Source organism: Oratosquilla oratoria, chromosome 41, assembly GCF_046742065.1.
Source record: "Oratosquilla oratoria isolate Oo_2021 chromosome 41, ASM4674206v1, whole genome shotgun sequence".
Taxonomy (NCBI): domain Eukaryota; kingdom Metazoa; phylum Arthropoda; class Malacostraca; order Stomatopoda; family Squillidae; genus Oratosquilla; species Oratosquilla oratoria.
Genome location: NC_134817.1, coordinates 26,605,034 through 26,627,196, shown reverse-complemented (window position 1 = coordinate 26,627,196; position 22,163 = coordinate 26,605,034). Strand labels below are relative to the sequence as shown.

At 41.4% G+C, this 22,163-nt stretch overlaps 1 protein-coding gene across 1 annotated transcript in view; it reads left to right on the top strand.

The window, feature by feature from the left end:
- LOC143021063 (vesicle-trafficking protein SEC22b-like) overlaps nt 1-21,555 on the top strand; it is a 22,458-nt gene extending 903 nt beyond the window's left edge. The window contains exons 2-5 of the mRNA XM_076178280.1: nt 4,217-4,326; nt 17,001-17,161; nt 17,315-17,461; nt 17,899-21,555. Coding sequence (XP_076034395.1) covers nt 4,217-4,326; nt 17,001-17,161; nt 17,315-17,461; nt 17,899-18,047 — 567 coding nt within the window. The 3' untranslated portion in view covers nt 18,048-21,555. The remainder of the gene's footprint in view (nt 1-4,216; nt 4,327-17,000; nt 17,162-17,314; nt 17,462-17,898) is intronic.
- The last annotated feature ends 608 nt before the right edge of the window (nt 21,556-22,163 follow it).

The following is a 22,163-nucleotide window of genomic DNA, read 5'->3' as shown; positions in this document are numbered from 1 at the left end:
CAAACATTCTATTTTATCACCAAAAGTTAAAATTACCATAATTTGAATGTGTGAGGAATTGTTTGTGATTGTTATGTGTGGGTTTGGGAGCTAATAGTGTTGCCATACGGGACCACTATACTCTAGGTGTGTCTTATTTACAGTAACTTACCCCAAACATCCCACAGCATGTCCATACTAAAGTCCATAGAAACATGACCAAACAGGCAGTCCTATACTCCATTAAATAATAATAGTAATTCATGCCTCAAGTGTCACTCGACTTGGAACTCGCAATTCCACATTTGTTGGCAACGGCCCTTGAGCCCTCCCATAGATCTTTATGGGAAGAAACTGGACTATGGATCATATGCATCATTGTATGATAGTTTCTGTCACCACCATACAGTAGTAACAGGAGGGGAGCAGTCGCCAGATGTCAGCTCTCCTTATGTCAAAAAGTGGAGGGAATACAATCAAAGTTCATGGAGGGAGAACCTGGGCATGATCTAGAGACTGTCATGTTGTACCACCAGATGGAGTAAAGGGTGTTGACAGGTTTTGAAAATGGACCATAAGGATATCATTCTTACTGATGTCTGCCTTGTAGGCTGACAACCAGCAGTTACTTGTCAATATTCCCTATTCTACCAAACTCCTCAAACTCCCCCGAGGAATCACCCCAGCAGGGAAATCACTCCCATGACAGACAGGAGATACACTGCCATACCTACATTCAGGTCATGACCCTACACTGAAACAACACCAACACAGATTTGGTCTGGCAACAGAGCAGTTGCCCAAGATGCAATTACCACATGGAAGAAAGAGCACCATAAGTAGCACTGCACAGCCCTTCAACAGCTACACAAAGTCCCACTGAGTGATATATATGGGCTGAATCAGTGAATGTGACCAGTTTCCTGGGCCCACAGGTCTCCTGCAGGAGAAAACCAGGTCACCAGATTGATCGATTCTAACCAGAACTGTAAATGGTGATATTATTATTCCCATCATGGTTTCAGTTAAAAAATATGATTTTCTGTTAACACCATAGCCTGGTAGCTATGCTTGATTTGTATTGTACTTCGCAAGAAAATGCAAGAATTTGGATAACCTAGCCAGTATTTGGCAAAACCTATGTAACCTTTCTGAACCAAGTACTGTATAATCAAACCCAAAGATAATCAACAAATTATAGACTGAGCTTTTTCCAACTAAAGTAGTATGCTGTTAGAATATTATGCTATGATTACCATACTGTGAAAGTGGTAATTTTAAAATGAAATTGAGTAATTATGGAGGAACCCATCACATTATACTTTTACTAGTCTTTTTTGGATTAGTCTAAAAGTACAGTAGGTGCTTTTTTAATCTTACTGTAGTTATGGTAATGGTATTAGAAATTGTTGCCTCGAATTTCACTGAGTACGTCCAGCCCCATAGCAGTTAATAGTAATCTTCTAGTCCTCTCATAGATCTCTTGGAAGAAGAATAATGATTGTTGCCTCACATTTTACTAAGAGGAAAACCCACAATCCTACAGTGACTACCATTGGTCCTCAGGACCTCCCACAGATATCCGGGAAGAAACTTTGGACTCTCTTTAGTAGGAAGAGGAAGGGAGGGGTTGCCAGTTGTCAACTTTCCATATGTGAAAAGGTATAAGGAATACAGTTTAAATTGATATAGAGATGTCTTGGGGCCAGTCATGAGACAGAGTGTCATCCCCTCTGGAGTGCAACTACTAATGGAATTGAGGGGGTTGACAAATTTTGAAAATAAGTAGCTTTGCTATCCATTGTGCAGGAACACTACATGTAGGTACCTATCATTGATCTCTCTTATCACTTGTTGAATGTGCACAGTTGTCAATTAATCCATTGCCCTAGGTCTCTGTTGCAGGAGACCAGTGGTTCCTGCACAACTGGCATGGGCCACCAGATTGGCCCACAAGTCACACACAAAAAAAATATTTTGTGTTATTGTCTGGGAACGATGAGAATTGAACAGCATAGTATGAGGTTCTGTCTTCTCAACTGTGGTTGCATATAGGTCAGTTTGAACCTATGGCCAGGCCAATTCTGTGCTGGTACTGTATCAATGTGGGGTTGATAGTGTAAATACAGATTGTTCTTACTTGTCTTGAAAGTGATTTCTCAATTGTGTTGATGTCTAGGGGAGATGAGTGGATTCTGGAATTTGGTGCTCAGATAAGGAGTGCTCATTTTGTGGTCTGAGCATGTATGTGTTTTTGTATGGACATATTTGCTAGTATACTCATCAGCTGACCTCGCCCCTCACCTACATAACTTTTTCTTCCTCCTCACCATCCACCTGATGACCCATATCCTTTCCCTAATTACTCAATGAGAAGGACCAATTCTCCACTTTGCACTGGAATGTGTTGCCCAGAACAAAGATGAAACCACATCTGTTTCTTCCACTACAGAAGTGCCACCAAAGTAATCCCTATCTCAGCATCTTAGCATCCAACCTAGTTGTGGACCAAAAGGTCTTGTGTCAGTTTGCTCTTCCTTTGTAATCCTTTGAAATAGATAACATCATAGATACTCATTTCTCATGTACTCAACCCACAGTGTTTTGGCTGAAATCCTAACTCACCAGTATCTTGCTTGAAATCCATGGAAATAGTCCTTGCTGAAATCAGACCAAACCACTTAATTACACTCCATTTATACATCAGCAGTCATATCCTAGTCCCAGATCTTCTAATGCCCCCCAAATCCATACATACATACATATACCAAGGCTTTTTCCCCCTTCCAAGGGAGGTAGCCAAAAAGGGAAAGGCATAAAAACACTCCCACCCATTTCATCCCTAAATACACTCCACACCCCTCCCACCCTCCCTCTCATCTGAGCACCTCCTGGATGACGGGTCATCCCTGCACCTTGCCCACCGCCCTGGGTCAGAAGCAGTGTCGCAAGACACAGCACATCCACAGCAAGGCCGCTTCATTTAATCGGCGACCCCCCCTCTCCGTCCCCCCTTGCATATAAGGAGAGGACGGGGAGAAATCCCTTCGGGCTGCGTCAAAATTTACTCACACATACTACCCCACCCCCCCCGCCCATTCCTCCTCATGCAATCACATCATCATCCATATACAACCATTCTCCACTCACCTCTGTCTTCCGTCCCCTCCCTTCCTTCCTCAACAGACATTCCCCTCTTCCCCAAAGCCCCCTTCACCCCCCAAATCCAAATGAAATAAAGAATTTCTTAATGGTCACATCCTTATATCCAAATCCCCATTCTTCTCCCCATGCCCCCACCCATGATATATACCTCTCTTAACCTCTTCAATACAAGTCAAATTATCATAGGCAGCATCAACTGATGTATGATGATGCATCACAATACTCACATTATAAGATATAAAGTTACAGCTGTTTTACTCATTCTCTTTCACCCTGAATATTAATAACTACAGAAAATACCACCAGACCACTTCACAGAACATGGGGGTCACTCAGCTACATCTACAAAATAAATATAATCAAGACACCGATGCTGGCATCCTCATATACCCACTTGCACCTCATGACACCTACGTAGGTGTCGTCATATGGAAGGGGTTAACCCCCAAACATTGAATCACATACCCTCATACCTGGCTTCTCCAAACATACACTTTCAACCTACACCTCACTAAAGGGTGCCTACCAAATGGGACATTAACCACAAATCTTTCTTAATGAGAAAACAAGTCTTTCTACTCCCGCATCAACCTGTCATCAACCATATGCATTGAAAGCCCCCTGGGGACAGTGACTTTCTTTTCCTCCTGCAACCCCTTCAAATATGCAAGCTAAACCTGCAATTGTATCCCATCATCTTAAACAATAATGCATCCAGTACTACATTGGTATTGTCACTGTGTCAATCCAAACTAGGAAAAACTACTTTTTGAAAACTCAGTTGGTACTGCCTACAAGAGACACAATTAAGTACTTGTGCACTTTGTTTCCCATTTTCTACCTCCAAAAAAAACTTACAGATAATAGAAAATAGATCTTTAAGAATAATAACAGCATTAAAACAGTAGGCTAAACATATATATACAGAAAAACACATATCCTATTAAAGTTCTTAGCTGTTTGATAAAAGAACAATAATTTTCTTAAACTGAATAATGATACATTTTTTACCTTACATAATGATTCTTGATATAGAAATATGGAATACTAACAATACATTTTTTGTTCTCAGAGTGGTCGCAGTCTTGCAGAGTACCAAAACCAAGCTAAACTTCTGTTCAAGAAGTTGACTCCCAATAGCCCTGGTAAATGTTCCATCGATTCAGGGACATATGTCTTCCAGTAAGTTTATATGGACATTTGTTCTTGATTTTTAATTGGTAGTAGTAGTAGAATTATCACAAATGCAAGTTATTTGTCAAATCATGATCTATATATGTATGATTTTGTTTGGGGAATATTTGAATCAATCAGTACATTGCCCAAGTTCTTTTGCAAAAGACTTGCAGTCCCCAGGAAACTGGTTATGGTCACTTGTTCATCACATCAGTCACTCAGTGAAGGGATTTTGTGTTGCTGCATAGTAGAGGTGTTCTGTGTGGTGGTTTCATCAGAGGCAATTGAAATCAGTTACCAGGCCACATCTGCATTGGTCTGTTTTGATGCAAGGTGGTAACCCAGATGTAGAGATGCTAATGCAATTTTTTCTTGTGTTGTATTTCTCTGTTGAATTGATTTCTGGGGAAGCTTGTTGAAGTATAGAACTTGGCAATCTATTGTGGAATACTTGTTTATGATCTGAGTGTATGTGTTTTTTGTATTGATGAATTGTAGATGTTTGAGTAGAATACTGCAGGGGTTGTTTTTATGTTGTATTCAGTGTTTAAGGTGGTGTGAGGAGTGAGGGTTTATCTCTATATATCAAGAGCTTTTTCCCCCAGATAAGGGAGGTAGCCAAGTCTAAAGCAGATACCTACTCTCACCCTTTCCTCCCTCTCATCTTAGCTCTCTTGTAGACCTCTTAATCCAGCACTCACTGACTGCCACTTGTGTGGATGTTTGAGCCCAGGACATAAATCCACTTTGGGAAGATTATTGGGATGGTTTGGACACATGGAAAAAGTGATGAAAAATTAAGAGATGTGGAAGGCAGAGGTGTGGGGAGTGAACTTGAAGGGATGACCGAAGATGAGATGCATGGATGGTGTGAAGGGGGCATTCAGCAAGAATCGAATGTCTATTGAGCAAGGAAGGGACAAGGCAGGAGATAGGGATGAGTGCAGAGTGACTGTATAGATGATAATGTTATGCAAGGGAGGGGCAGTGGATGGGGGGGGGTTTAGGGAGTGCTTATGTGAATATTTTGATGCAGCCTGAAGGGGTTTCTCCCCATCTCTTTTTCTGTATGAGGGGACAGAAAGGTTTAGCTGATTAAGTGACGTGGCCTTGCTGTGGATGTCCTATGTCTTGCTACATTGCTTCTGACCCAGGGCAGTGGGCAAGATACAGGGATGACCTGTCATCCATGAGGAGCTAAGTGAGGGTTCTAGAGCTCTATTTTAATACCAAGCCTGTCATCCTCTTGTGGTAATAATTACTGCCTTGAGTTTCATCAGCTGCACCCATAGATCTCTCTGGGAAGAAAATTTAGTGTTGTCTGTGTTGCACTATTATGGCACTGTTTCTGTATCACCAATTGTTGTTTGCAACATTGCTTTTGGCCCAAACAGGGTGGCCCTTCATCCCTAAGGTGCTGAAATGGGGAAGATAGTTGAATGGGTTTATTTGTTTATGGTATTGGTGTGTGCTTTGATTGAGCCATTACCCATGTAATGGAGAAAAGGCTTTTGGTGTGTGTGTGTGTGTATTTACCTAACTGTTGTATACAGGAAAGGAGCAATGTTGTTGGGTCCTGTCTCCTATTCTCTAATTTTTTGTATCATACCATGCCTCAAATTCATGTACAGTTAATCTATATCCTTGATAGATTTGAACTCGTGTATTGTTTAAGCTTGGGCTATATAATTTCCTAAGCTATTTCAAGTATTTATGCATCTATATGGAAAACTATTTCTTCACATTCTTTAGACCTGTGATCTTTCTTAAAGCCCCTCCATCTTTAATCAGGAAATCTCTTCTGTCAATGCAAAATATACCCTTTAGTGACCTAAATACTGTAATGATATCACCTCTTTCTCTTTAGTCTTTCAAAGTTGGCAGGTCCAGTACTTTAGTCTTTCCTCATATGGTTTATCTGCCAGGCTGGGGACCTGTTTGGTTACTGCCCTTTGTATTCTCTCAATCTTGCTTACATCCTTCACACTGTGTGGGGACCATACTACTGACACATATTTCAGTCTTGAATGTATCAGGGTTTAGATGGAAATTTTTCCTCATCTTTTCATCCATATAGTGAAATGTCATTTTGATCTTCTGCAGTAGTCCGTATGTCTCTCACAATCCTGCTCATATGTCTGTCAGGTGACTGGTAGTTTTTTTTTTTTTTTTTTTTTTTTTTTTTTTTTTTTTTTTAACTTCATTTCCTATTCTTGGTTTCCTACAAAAATAGTGTCTAGATCTTTTTATGATAGTCTACTGTCCTCCTCATTTTTCACTCTTCTCATGATTTTTGTGTCATCTGCAAACATGTTGGTTGGCATAGGTTGTTGTTCCTTCCATCATATCATTGACATAGACAAGAAACATTATTGGTGTAAGCACTGAACCTTATGGGACTCTGCTTTTTCCTGCTCTCCATTTTGACATCTTATCCTTTACTACTGTCCTCATGTATCTTTCCTTCAAAAAATCTTTTATCCATTCAAGTAGTTTGCCTCTCAGTCTTCCAATATGATCTAGTTTCCACATAAGCTGACTATGGGGCTTTTTATCAAATACCTTCTCTAGGTCTAGGTACACGCAATCTATCCACTCCTCTCTCTTGCAGCGCATCAATCACTCAAGTAAAAGCTTAAAATGTTCAACACACACAGCCTTCCAGATCTGAAGCTAAACAGATTGTCTGTCAGAATGTTAATCTTTTCAAGATACTTGGTCCATCAATCTTTCACAGTCCTTTCACATAATTTCACTATTGTGCTGGTCAGTGATACAGGCATATAATTTAGTGGTGTCTCCTTATTTCCACTTTTGTGAAATAGCATCTTATTTGCCCTTTTGCATTTACCTCTCGCACTACCCCGTCCATGTATAAGTTGAACAGCCAGGGCGACATAACGCATCCTTGACGAAGTCCCACCTTTACCTCGAACCACTCACTCTCTCCATTTCCAATCCTGACACAAGCTCTACTATTCTCATAAAAACTCTTGACAGCTCCCAGAAGCTTTCCTCCTATCCCGTATATCTTCATAACCTCCCACAGTGCCTTTCTGTCTACCCTATCATAAGCCTTTTCCAGATCCATAAAAGCCCAAAAAACATCCTTCCCCTTTCCTATAGCTTTCTCACATATCTGTCTTACCACAAAGATCTGATCTACACAACCTCTACCTGCCCTAAATCCACACTGTTCCTCACCAATTACTCCTTCTGTTCCTCTCCTAATCCTCTCAACCAAGATCCTCCCATAAGCCTTCCCAACTACACTCAACAAGCTAATCCCTCTGAAACTACTACATTCACACTTGTCCCCTTTTCCCTTGTAAAGAGGAACTATACAGGCACTCCTCCAGTCCTCCAGCAAGGGATTGGAGATGGTTAAAGAAAATGGAGAAAAGTGGGAGGTGAGCCAGGTGTTGTTTGCGGACGACACTGCGCTTGTGGCAGGATCAGAGGAGGGATTGAGGAAGTTGGTGGCAGAGTTTGGGAGAGTATGTGATAGAAGAAAGCTAAAGATAAATGTGGGTAAAAGTAAGGTGATGAGATGTACAAGGGGTGAAAGTGGCAGTAGACTGGAAGTGAGCATTAAGGGAGAGCGACTGGAGGAAGTGGATAGTTTTAGATACTTGGGTGCAAATGTGGTAGGGAAAGGTGGAGTGAAAGTGGAGGTAGAATGTAGATTGAGAGAAGCGAGTAAATGCCTTGGTGGATTAAAGAGTGTAATGAGGAATAGACATTTGGGAATGGATGCTAAGAGGAGACTGTATGAAGGAGTGATTGTGCCAACAGCACTGTATTGGGCAGAAACATGGAACATAAGAGAAGAAGAGAGAAGGAGTTTGAATGTGTTTGAGATGAGGTGTCTGAGAAGTATGATGGGGGTTACTAGGCTAGATAGAGTGAGAAATGAGGAGGTGAGGAGGAGAACGGGGGTGGAAAGGGAGCTGGGAGATAGGGTTGATGAAAGAGTATTAGGATGGTTTGGACACATGGAAAGAATGAGTGAAGAAAGACTAGTAAAAGAGGTGTGGAAGGCAGATGTGGAGGGAGTGAACATGAGGGGGCGTCCTAGGATGAGGTGGATGGATGGGGTGAAGGGGGCTTTGGGGAAGATGGGAATGTCTGTTGAGGAAGGACGGGAGAGGACAGAAGACAGGGGTGAATGGGGAATGGTTGTATATGGATGATGTTGTAATAGCATGAGGTGGAAGGGGTGGGTGGATGGGGGGTGAGGTAGTATGTGTGAGCAAAATTTGACGCAGCCCGAAGGGATTTCTCCCCGTCCTCTCATTTTATGCAATGGGGGGGTCGCCGATTTAATGAAGCGGCCTTGCTATGGATGTGCTGTGTCTTGCGACACTGCTTCTGACCCAGGGCAGTGGACAAGGTGCAGGGATGACCCGTCATTCAGGAGGTGCTAAGATAAGAGAGAGGGTGGAGGGGTGTGGAGTGTATTCAGGGATGGAATGGGTGGGAATGATTTTATGCCTTTTTCTTTTTGGCTACCCCCCTTGTAAGGGGGGAAAAGCCTTGGTATATGTATGTATGTATGTATTTGCCCTTTTGCAATCAAGAGTTACAATGCCTTCTTTCAATGAACATGTAGTAAGAGTGTGAATCTTGTCTGCTTGTTGTTCCCTTCTACATTCTTTAAGTATCCAGTTTGAGATCCAGTCAGGTCCTAAAGCTTTTGTCACATCCAATGATCCCAAGAGATTGAGCACTTCCCTCACTTCTACATTTATATCTTCTAAACCTGGATTTTTGCTCCCCTCACTTTCCTAAAATAAAAAAGTGCTCTCTTTAGTGTAAGTGTGTGTGTGTGTGCAAACACATACACAGAAAAAGCATTTTTTGGGAGAGTTGTCAATCAAAAGGTGAGGAAATGGTAACAAGAAGGCAGTATTGCAGAGTACTACAAGGAAACTTATAATAGCATATGCTAATGTTGATGGTTTACTGCCAGCTAGGTTGGAGATAAATGACTACTTAGGATAAATGAGCAAGATATATTGTGTCTAATAGAAACAAATCTAAAAAAAAAAAATTGATATATAGTTGGGGAACAACAGATACTTCTCTTGGAGAAGAGACAGAAGATAAAAAGGGTGGAGTTATGTTTGTAGTGAGAAGTGACTTAAAGGTGGAAGAAACAAATCTGAGTGAAGGGAGGGCTGAAGCAATTCACCTGAAGATCAGTACTAAAGGACACAGTAAAAGAGACTTCATGGTGGCATATGTTCCCCCCAAGACAAGAGCTTGGGATTAAAGTGAATATCAAGAAATGTTAAAGGATACAACTCTTTTCCTGATGATGATATGGTTTAATGTCACAAACTCCTCCCATCAGAAGGCTAGGATGGTGCCCCTTACAGAGGACTGTGTAGCTTGGAATTATTGAACTCTTTTCCTAAAGAAAAATATTAAAGTAGTAACATAGTCCTTATTGGAGATTTTAATTGTGGTGACATCAACTAGGAGGAATGGGAGCAAGTGAGGAAGCAGATTCCTGGGGAAATACACTATTGATTATAGAAATGGAGAACACAATGATCCAGTGGGTAAAAGCAGTGACCCAGGTAAGAGGAGATGACACTCCCACAAGATTAGATCTGTTACTAACCAAAGAGCCAGACATCAGTTTCATGAACTGCCTTTGCCCATTAGGAAAAAGTGACCATGTTACATTTGAATTTCAGCTGGAGGATGAGGAAATAGAGTCAAGGAATGATTCACACAGGCAAGGGAGACTCGGTTTTAGGAAAGCAGATTACTTAGGGTTGAGAAAATTCTTTGAAGAAACAAAATCTGGGAGGAGTCCATGAATACCACAGGAATAAGGAGGAAATGGGAAATCTTTCATGACATTTACAACCTAGGAGTGAAGCATGTGCTGAAGACAAGAAAAAGGAAGGAACAAAAACAGGGTTGGTTTTACAAAAAATTTGTGAGATTGCAAAAAAGGCCAGGGATGTGGCTTGAGGAAAATAGAGAAAGAAAAGAAGGTTACAAATAAGCTAGGAATGATAGTACTAGAATTTGCAGGGAAGAAGAAATCAATTTTGAAAGAGATGTAGTAGAAAAATGCAAAGATGAATCAAAATTGTTTTACAGGTTCATAAATGGTAAATTAAGACACAGGGAAGAAATCACCAAGTTAATAGTAGATAGTAAGGTCTTTGAAGAGGCCTCAGCTTAGGCAGAAATAATGAATGGAGGTTTCCAATTGTTCTTCACAAAAGAGCGCAACTTTATGGTGAAAAGCGGGGGGAGCAAAAAACCAGGTTTAGCAGATATAAGTGTAGAAGTGAAGAAAATGCTCAATCTCATGGGATCATTGGATGTGACAAAAGTTTCAGGACCTGATGGGATCTCAAAATGGATACTTGAAAAATTGTAGGGAACAACTAGTGGACAAGATCCACAGTCTTATTATATGTTCATCGAAAGAAGGCATTGTGCCACTTGATTGGAAAAGGGCAAATGTGATGCCAATTCACAAAAGCAGAGACAAAGGAAACACCACTAAATTATAGGCCAGTATCACTAATCAGCAAGGGAAATAAAGTTCAATGCCAATAAATGCAAAGTACTGGAAATGGGTAATAGCTCTAAAAGACCATCCTTAATCTATTCCTTGATAAGGGAATACATTACAAAATCAAAGAGGAGAAAGACTTAGGAATGTTGATAAAAGACAACCTGTCACCTGACAGACATATCAACAGGATTGTGGGAGAGACATACGGACTACTGCAGAAGATTAAAGTGACATTCCATTATATGGATGAAGAGATGAAAAAATTCATTGAAATCCTAATACGTCCAAGACTGGAATATGCATCTGTAGTATGGTCCCCACACAGAGTAAAGGATATATGCAAGATTGAGAGAATACAAAGGGCAGCAACCAAACAGGTCCCCAGCCTGGCAGATAAACCATACAAGGAAAGACTAAAAGTACTGGGTCTACCAACTTTGAAAGATTGAAGAGAAAGAGTTGATATGATTACAGTATTCAGGTCACCAAAGGGGGATAGATTGCAGTGATAGAAGAGACCTCTTAATTAAAGATGGGAGGGCTTCTAGAGGTCATGTAAGTACATACATACATATACCAAGGCTTTTTCCCCCTTTCAAGGGAGGTAGCCAAAAAGGGAAAGGCATAAAAACACTCCCACCCATTTCATCCCTAAATACACTCCACACCCCTCCCACCCTCCCTCTCATCTGAGCACCTCCTGGATGACAGGTCATCCCTGCACCTTGCCCACCGCCCTGGGTCAGAAGCAGTGTCGCAAGACACAGCACATCCACAGCAAGGCCGCTTCATTTAATCGGCGACCCCCCCTCTCCGTTCCCCCTTGCATATAAGGAGAGGACGGGGAGAAATCCCTTCGGGCTGCTTCAAAATTTACTCGCACATACTACCCCCCCACCCCCCACCCTGCCCATTCCTCCTCATGCAATCACAACATCATCCATATACAACCATTCTCCACTCACCTCTGTCTTCCGTCCCCTCCCTTCCTTCCTCAACAGACATTCCCCTCTTCCCCAAAGCCCCCTTCACCCCATCCATCCACCTCATCCTAGGACGTCCCCTCATGTTCACTCCCTCCACATCTGCCTTCCATACCTCTTTTACTAGTCTTTCTTCACTCATTCTTTCCATGTGTCCAAACCATCCTAATATTCTTTCATCAACCCTATCTCCCAGCTCCTTTTTCACCCCTGTTCTCCTCCTCACCTCCTCACCTCCTCATTTCTCACTCTATCCAGCCTAGTAACCCCCACCATACTTCTCAGACACCTCATCTCAAACACATTCAAACTCCTTCTCTCTTCTTCTCTTATGTTCCACGTTTCTGCCCCATACAGTGCTGTTGGCACAATCACTCCATACAGTCTCCTCTTCGCATCCATTCCTAAATGTCTATTCCTCATTACACTCTTTAATCCACCAAGGTATTTACTCGCTTCTCTCAATCTACATTCTACCTCCACCTTCACTCCACCTTTTCCTGCTACACTTGCACCCAAGTATCTAAAACTATCCACTTCCTCCAGTTGCTCTCCCTTAATGTTCACTTCCAGTCTACTGCCACTTTCACCCCTTGTACATCTCATCACCTTACTTTTACCCACATTTATCTTTAGCTTTCTTCTATCACATACTCTCCCAAACTCTGCCACCAGCTTCCTCAATCCCTCCTCCGACCCTGCCACAAGCGCAGTGTCGTCCGCAAACAACATCTGGCTCACCTCCCACTTTTCTCCATTTTCTTTAACCATCTCCAATCCCTGACCCACTACCCTAGCATTCACCTCTCGCACCACCCCATCCATGTATAAGTTGAACAGCCAGGGCGACATAACGCATCCTTGACGAAGTCCCACCTTTACTTCAAACCACTCACTCTCTCCATTTCTAATCCTGACACAAGCTCTACTACTCTCATAAAAACTCTTGACAGCTCCCAAAAGCTTTCCTCCTATCCCATAAATCTGCATAACCTCCCACAGTGCCTTTCTGTCTACCCTATCATAAGCCTTTTCCAGATCCATAAAAGCCCAAAAAACATCCTTCCCCTTTCCTATAGCTTTCTCACATATGTCTTACCACAAAGATCTGATCTACACAACCTCTACCTGTCCTTAAATCCACACTGTTCCTCACCAATTACTCCTGTTCCTCTCCTAATCCTCTCAATCAAGATCCTCCCATAAGCCTTCCCTACTACACTTAACAGGCTAATCCCTCTGAAACTACTACATTCACACTTGTCCCCTTTTCCCTTGTAAAGAGGAACTATACAGGCACTTCTCCAGTCCTCCGGTACTCTACCCTCTCTCCAGCAAACATTAAATAACCTCACCAACCAGTCCACCATCAGTGAACCTCCCTTTTTCAGACATTCTGCATGGCATCCATCCAGACCAGGTGCCTTACCTGCTTTCATCATCTTAACAACTGCCTTCACCTCATCCTTCCTTATTTCTCCTCCATTCTCCTCACTCATCACTCTCATTTTCTTCGCATTTCCCACTGCAGCTATCTTTCCTTCCCTATCCTCCTTCACATTTAGCAAACCCCCTAAAATATTCTGCCCATCTTTCCCTTACTGCCCTCTCTTCCATTATCATCTCTCCATTTGCACCTTTTACCTTTTCTTCCCTACTTGATTCGCCTCCTCTTCCTCTCTCAATTTCTTTCCAAAACATCTATCACTTTCAAAATTTTCTGTCATACTCTTACCCCATTTCACATCTGCTCTCCTCTTTGCCTCCTTTACCTTTTGCTTTACTTCTCTTTTCTTTTCTTTGTACTTCTCATATGACTCCCCGTCCTCTTTTGTAACCAATCTGTGAATGCTCTCTTCTTCTCTTCTACAACCTTCTTTGTTTCCTCATCCCACCATTCACTACCCTTTCTTCTATTTCTCCCTGTCCTTCTTGTTCCACACACCATCCTTGCACACTTTAAGACTCCCTCCTTGAACCATCCCCATTCCTCCTCCACACCCATCTCTGCTCCATCCTTTACTCCCTCCCACTCCTCCTTCAGCTTCTTTTCGTACTCCTTCTCCTTTTCCTTTTCATTCAAGGAGTTCACTCTAACAACCTCCCTACCTTTTGTCCCTTTCCTCTTTCTCCATCTATCCTCCACTCTCAGCTTACCTTCCACCAAAAAATGATCTGATATTCCCCCACCCTCTCCCCTTAGCACATTTACATCCTTAACTCTTCCTATCATAATCCTATTTACCACTACATAATCCATTAGCGCTCTATCTACCACCCTTCCCTCCACCACCCTCTCCCATGTGTACTTATGCTTGACTTTCTTCCGAAACACTGTATTTGCTATCATCAACTCTCTTTTTAGACACATTTCCACCATCAACTCTCCACTACGATTCTTTCCTGGAACTCCACACTTCCCAACCACTCCATCGATTGGACCATTTCCCACCCTAGCATTAAGGTCTCCCAGTACTATTACATTGACATTTCTTCCTAAACCCTCTATGCACTCATTTAAATCTATCCAAAAGGCCTCCCTTTCTTCCACGCTCTTCTCACTGCCAGGCCCATATGCACTTACAAAGACCCACATCTCCTTTCCCAGTTTCACCTTCATCCACATTATCCTTGAGGAAACCTCCTTCCACTCCACTACCTGTTTACCTATCTCCTCACTTACTAGAATAGCCACCCCTTCCCTCCCTCACCCTCTCTTCACTCCTGATAACCTCCCACTTACACTCCCAAACTTACACTCACCCTTCCCTTTCAACTTAGTTTCACTCAAAGCCAACACATCCATCTTTCTTCTCACAAACATACTACCTATCTCTTCCCTTTTACTCTCATCTGTACCACATCCATGCACATTAAAAGACCCAAACCTTAGGGTGCTGGTCCGAGGCCCTCCAGCACCCCTTATGCCTTCACTTTTGTTTTTAGGATATATGCCCAGTGGGGCTACAGGGAGAAGGATGCCTAGTCCCACTCCCCGTCCCTTTCTTCTCGCCTCTTACGATCCAAGTGGGATACTTGGTGGCAGTATTCTTTTCCCCCACCACCGGGAATTCCCCCATCACAGAAAGAGAATACTCAGAGAAATGGTACAGGACAGCAACAAGGGGTTGGGGGACAGCATAACGGAGGGACAGTCGTAGTATAAAAGTGTCATCATTTCTCTATGAACAGAGTTTTCTTCTATCATAGACAAAATGATGTGTGACTCTGGTCCGTAGGGGCGCCCCATATAGACCCTAAAGTATCGACTGCATGCTACTTTGCCACAATAACAAGCAGCCAATACCCCAGACGGGTGGCTAATGAAACTCAAGAGGCACTGTATACATATATAATATAGCCAAATCACAAAATGACACGAACACAATAGACAAGCGTGCGGGAGACGTGAACATCAGGTGTCAACTCTTGGGGTTGGGAAACATGCGCTGGGGAAAATGGGATTGACGAGGCTGGTGAGACGTCTCCTCCCTAAGTTTCAAAACCTTGAAACATTGATCAGTCGAATGTTTACACTGACCATGAATATGGCAATAACTGAGTCTACCTGGAGGCTCTACTCTGGAAAGGTCTAGGATTGATTAGAAGAAACAGTAGGTACACTCCTACCAACAGGGGACAGTTTTGACTTGTGTACCTGGCGCCTACGGCGGAAACAAAAATCGCTGGAATGACCAGACCTGTTACAAAAAGTACACAACAGGGGAGGGGGTGTAACTGTAGATTGAGGGGAACTAGGAGAACAAGGGACATGACCCTGTTGATGAGCATTGCTAATACACAACGAGCTAGATGGAACTTCTCCCAGATTACGTGAAAGTTGTGATGCAAAGGACAATAGAGTTTCATCAGGCTTATACTTGAGAGAAGATGCTGCTCGTCTCTCAGAAGGCACCAAAAAAAGAATATATAGAAGAAACTCTACGATAAGGCGAAATCTATCTATGGAAATGTTACCTTTCTCTACCCAGTCCAACTGGGACAATGATTCAAATGCCTCTACTGCAAGGATACTGGCCTGAGCTTGCGCCCGACGATAATCCATAGTACCCAGTCTGGATATGAGAGTATCAGCCAATTTGAAGCACCAATGGAACGCATCACCACCAAGATTATCTGCGAAAATTTTAAGAAAATTAGCCCTAAAGGTGTCATAATCATAGTTTATAAGTTTAGGATCTAAACATGAAGCCGAGAGGAGCTCTGCAGCAAAAGAATGTGGCACAATCTAGGACCTCACAAAGGAGATCTTCTCAGGCCCCGTCGAAACATTCGACTGTATGATTGCGTCCTCACATTGACGGATAAATACAGCAGCCCTATAATTAGGGTCTATCCCAGAAAAAGGGACCACTGTTGGATTCTGATGTGAAGAAATACAGTTTTCCATATTGATATATGAATATGTGGAATAGCTTAGAAGGTGGTATAGCCCACGCTCAAACAATACAAGAGTTCAAATGATAATTGAAAATCAAAGATATGAATTAAGTTGGAACCCTACATAAATTTGAGTCTAGGTATGTTAGAAAATTAGAGAAGAGACAGGACCAAATGAGCATTGCTCCTTTCCTGCAACTACAATTAGGTAAATACACACACACATACACAACTCGTAGCGCAGTTGGTAGAGTTCCTGGCTGTCACTATAGAGGTCTGGGTTCGAATCTGGCCCTGGGCTGAAATAATTTCACTATCTCTGTGCTGCGGGTTGTTACTCCAACTCTCATGGGTGGGGAGTTGGGGGTGTGTGTGCGTGTAAGGTCACAGCATTACCCATAGATCGGTCATATACGAGCTCTGAGCTCTCTTGTGGGAGGGAAATAGCTGTCAATCACAAGTCCAACATGTGATCCAAAGGCCATGGTGAATTACACACACACACACACACACACACACACCCCTACAGTATATTTTGATACATCCATGGCTGCCTATTGTTGATGCTGTTGCTCCATATTGCTTTTGTCAATAATTTTGTTGTATTAATGTATATATGTATCATGAATTGACCATATTCACTTTTGAAAATAATAGTGCTCATTGATTTCAATTTACATACTGCTAGCTACTAAGTAAAGCACCTAACAGTCAGCTTAGATTGAGTAATTGATTTTGGTCATTTATAGCTATTTCATAGATGGCGAAGTCTGCTACTTGGTGCTCTGTGAACGTGCATACAGCAAAAAGTCAGCATTTATCTTCCTTGAAGAAATTGCAGCTGAATTCAATTCAGAGTATGGCCGCAAAGTCTCTCAAGCCACAAGACCGTACAGCTTCATTGAATTTGGTAATGTACCATTTGCACATTATAATGATTTTCTCTCTTCCTCTCTCTGTCTGTGTCTCTGATTTTCTATATGTTATTTTCATGGAATTATGGGTCAAATATTTTGAGTCAACATTGAGAGCTTAGATTGATTTTTCATTTTTATTTTTTCAGATACAATAATTCAGAAACTTAGACGACAATATAGTGACACAAGAGGAAGAAGGCACATCCACCAGCTTCGTGAGGACTTAAACGATGTGCAGAGAATTATGATGGACAACATTGATGATGTCTTGCAAAGAGGGACAGCTCTTTCAGGTAGTTACATTTTATCATTAGAGTATATTTTGGTGAAGTAGAAACAAACTGGTATCGCATTCACAAAGTTGTGGACTCAAATTCCGCACTCTTCTTAAATTCTCAGCAGTGTCTGTTACCTGCCCCAACAGTCCAAGTGCCAAATTTAATCTTGTGTATTTTGAATTTGTTATTTATTGATTTTCATTACTGTTCAAGATGTGTGTTTATGTGTGTATATATACACCCAGGTCTCTTAATCCAGCACTCATTTACTGCCATTTGTGCAGATGTTCAGGCCCGGGACATAAACCCACTTCAGGAATTGGCCCCACCAATTCCCAAAGTGGGCTTATGTCCTGAGCCCAAATGTCTGCAAAAATGGTAGTGAGTGGGATTAAGAAACCTAGGTGTACTGTTGTCAGGACAGTATTGACAAATCAATGTTGTATTTACAGATTTGGAGACCAAAGCAACAGGTTTGTCAGTAATGTCACAGAAATATCGCCAGGATGCTCAATACCTCAACATGCGGTCCACCTATGCCAAGATTGCAGCAGGAGCTGTTGTTAGCATTGTGTTTTTGCTCTACTTTTTTGTATTTTGAAAGTGATTCAACCAAAGGTTAGGAATTTCCCTTCCTGAATTTCGATGGAAACCACACACTTGATGATAGGCTGCTCTTTAATTATATGTACACACTGATAACATGTCAATACAGTACTGTGTAGGGGTCTGTTAATATCCATGAAAATGTCAGATATGATTATATTCACAATCTATTAATGTTGAAGGTGTCTTTCTTTATTGTATTTATTAATAGTGTTTAAACATGTATTATTTTCCTACCAGTTGTGTCAGAGTTGAATGAAGTGGCATTTGCTTAATGAAGCTGTATGATAATGTGTAAAAGTCGTAGCATTTCCCTTCTTTAACTGCCTTCCCTTTCAACTGTACTTCCTAATCATCATCTGTACCATCATCACTGTCATCATTATCATCAGTCATTATTCTCATTATTAGTGTCATGTATCATAACATTACCTGTTCAAGGTTCTGTCTCACAGCTTCCTGCAGTTTTGGAATTACTGATATTTTCTTTACAACCTTTCTGTATCACTGCGTGTTCATGTGTGTATGTGTGTGTGTAAAATACACAAACACACACACACACACACACACACACACACAAGCGATTCAATTTAACGTCACAGACTCCTCAAAGAGAAGACTAGACTTCTAAAGGAGAATTTTTTGAAGCTGTAAATTTAATGTAGTCTGCCCTTACTAGGAACTTGCTTGCTGTCAGGCGAACTCAAACAGCCTTCACTCCTGACCTCTGCCACAAGTAGCAATGCTCTAATCCACTTGGCCAGTGTGCATATATACAATAATCATTATTACTTTAACGAAAGTAACAAAGTAATTGGGGAAGAGCAGTGTGGAAGGAGAAGGATGTATGGATAAAAAAAATTGTGATAACGCAGATAGGCGATTTTTTTTTTTTTTTTTTTTTTTTTTTTTTGGGGGGGGGGGCAGGGTTATGGATTTATAAAAGGTATATGACAGGGTTGTTAGAGATAACATGAGATGTGTTGACAGGGTGTAAAGGGGGAACTTGAGGGTGATCAGTAGTTTTGCATAAGTAGCATATATGAGGGTAGGGAATGGAAAGAGGGAGTGGTTTTAGGTGAAGGTGGGGCTGCACCATAGTTGAATTACCATTGTTGAACCTTTATATGGATGGGGTGGTGAGGGAGATAAACATGAGGGTGCAGGAGTTAGGAGCTAGTAAGTAAAAAAGGGTGGAAGTGGGAGGTAAGCCAGTTGTTGTTTGCTGATGACACTGCTTGTAGCTGAGTCAGACTGAAGCTGTTAGTGGCTGCTGGTTACCTGGGAGCTGTGACTCTGCTGCAGTAGGGCAATGAATTGATTGATTGTTCAAGTCTTTGAATGTATACTTATGTATAATAACTAGACACGCAGGGACCAGTGACAGATATTTGCATGTGGTGGTCCTGCAAGATGGACTACAAAGCTGCCCATTTGCAAAACCTGTCAATCTCCTCACCTCCATCAAGAGGTGCCCCAAGGAGCTGGCACTTGATCTCTATCAACTTTTACATGGAAGGCCGTCAGCCAACAACTTATCTCCTCACCCTACTTCTTTGAGCTGGTGACATAAAATCAGTCCTACACTGATACAACACTGACCACAGTCCACAGTTTCTTTCCAGAGAGATCTGTCAGGGGTTCTGAGGATTGTTGCTAGCCACTGTGGGGCTGCAGGTATTCCACTGGATGAAACTTGAGGCAACAATTGATTGATTGAACCATACATGCATAAATGTAAGAGATATTGAGATTACTAGAAGTTTATGGGGAAGTTTTGTTTTGGTGAATCTGTGCAAAAGAAAAGATGGGCATAAATAATAAAAGACATGAAAATCATCAGCTCCTAATGGTCTTTCACATGTTAAAGTAAACTGTGCATATGAGAGAGATTTTTAAGGATGAAAAGTTGCCCCGTCCCCATCACACTGCTTGGGTCAAAGGTAATGTAGTGAGACACAGCTCTTCCAGAGCAGGGCCCAACACTAGAGTTGGTTTTACACCCACTGCATCATGTGGTTGTCCCCCTCATGTATGTAGAGAAAAGGGAGGCATGTTTAGTAAAGCAGAAAACTACTGAGAGGGTCAATTGTTCAAAGCCCACTCAGCTCAAGTTTCCAGGTATCAGTTACTAAAAATTACCCACATGCAGCTTGTACGCTATAAATTCCCGTAAGACTTCATGCCTGTAAAAGTGCAGTGAACTTAATGTCCCCTATAGGGTGCAACTATAATCAAATGTACCCCACTATTAAAGTGCTAAACTCCAACTTCATCAGTGATCCTAAGATGCACTGAGCAACATTGGGTTGAACAAAGAAAATGTATATACACACACACAAACACACACACACACATACATATATTAGCTTTCATCCATATATTTTCAATCCATCATTACTTTCCCTCTCATTTTTATATGGTAATTATTCCATGTGTGCCCATATGAGAATTGACCAGCCAAAGCTCATTGAACTAGGACCGTTAACCTGTGCACACATGCCATCAAACATCAGCATCATAATGTTTACCCATGTTCTCCCCTCCATCCATCCCTCATCAAATCTATACAGACTTTCCATCCATCCATCCCTCCCAGTAAGTGAGCCAAGACATCAGTAGCACACAGTGGTACAGATAAGGGAGGATCTGCATAAGTGCCTGAAGCTCTCTCTTCTCATGCAGCTTCTGTGGTTGTCTCAGTTACTGAAGTTCCAGTGACCCTTTGTTAGAAGGGGAGGCATGCATTCATATTGGTGTCATCCACACCCAAGAATTTCATCTATAACCCTTCAGAGTTTTCAGTTTGGTATTGGATCCCATGAGCTGTAGTAAGGAACTCTGACGGGGTTGTATTGAAGTGCATAAACCCATGCAGCATTAGGTCTTGCTCTAAGCAGAATAAAATTGTCTGGTGTTTAAAGAGAACCTTTAAGGTGTCCTTGTAGCAGTGGGACTCATTGAGATAGCTTTACCCCCTTCAGCACAATGTCTTGCCCTCAGCTCGGTAAATGTCTGACAATGCCAGAACAAAATCAGCATTATCATAGCATACTTGAAATGTATTATCTATAATGATTTGTGGTAGAAACCATAATTTATGGTCAGTCTGCTGGTCAACATAGGACATGACAAACAACAAAACTATTTCACTGTACTGGTTGATTACATGGCAGTATTTCTCTTGGGGTTTCAAACCAGCAGTACTGTATAAGTTCATTTGATTCTGATGATTGTGAGGTGCAAGGTTCTTTACATAGCATGGGATGGGATTCAGTGTGATATTTATTTTTCATATATTAGTTTTTTATTGGAATGAGGTCAGTGTTTAAGTTTTGTGCCTTAAATTCTTGGATTTCAATAGTAATAATTTTTATTACCAACCCATCAGAACCTTGTAAGAAAATATATATCAGTGATATGTGGAAAGACTACTTTTTTTACCATTGCATTGTGCATTGAAGGAACAACAATGGAATATTAAATATATCTGCTTTTCAATAGTTTATTTTTTCTTATCCAGATGTTTGTGTTAATTGCTGATACTAGGAAAGCCCACTCTTTTTACCAGTACATTGATGGAACCTTTTTTTTTTTTTTTTTTTTTTTTTTTCCACATCCACACTTGTGTAGATCACTGATATTTCCAAAGACTAATTTTGACCAGTGCATTGTGTATTGATGGGAAAACAATTGAGTGATCAGATATGTATCACCTGGCCAGTATATAGGCCTTCTATGTAGACAAGAAACGTGACTGGTGTCAGTATTGGATTTGGTAATTTTTCTCTTCTCAAAGTATTTCCTGTATGAAAGTGGCATTTGCTGACAAATCTATTGAAATAAACACCACAAGTGAGGATGGAGCCTTTATTAGTATGGCATTTTGCTTGTTACAGCTTTTTCAAGTACATAGTTATAATACAGTTACTGATTAAATAAGAAGAATAGGGAACATTCCACTTATTTCTCTTATTTAATCTCTGGTCATGTGTATTGCAATAATATACTTGAAAAGGCTGTAACAAGCAAAATGTCATACTAATAAAGGCTCCATCCTCACATGGTGTTTATTTCAGTAAAGTATCTACTCTTGATCTGAGAAACTATG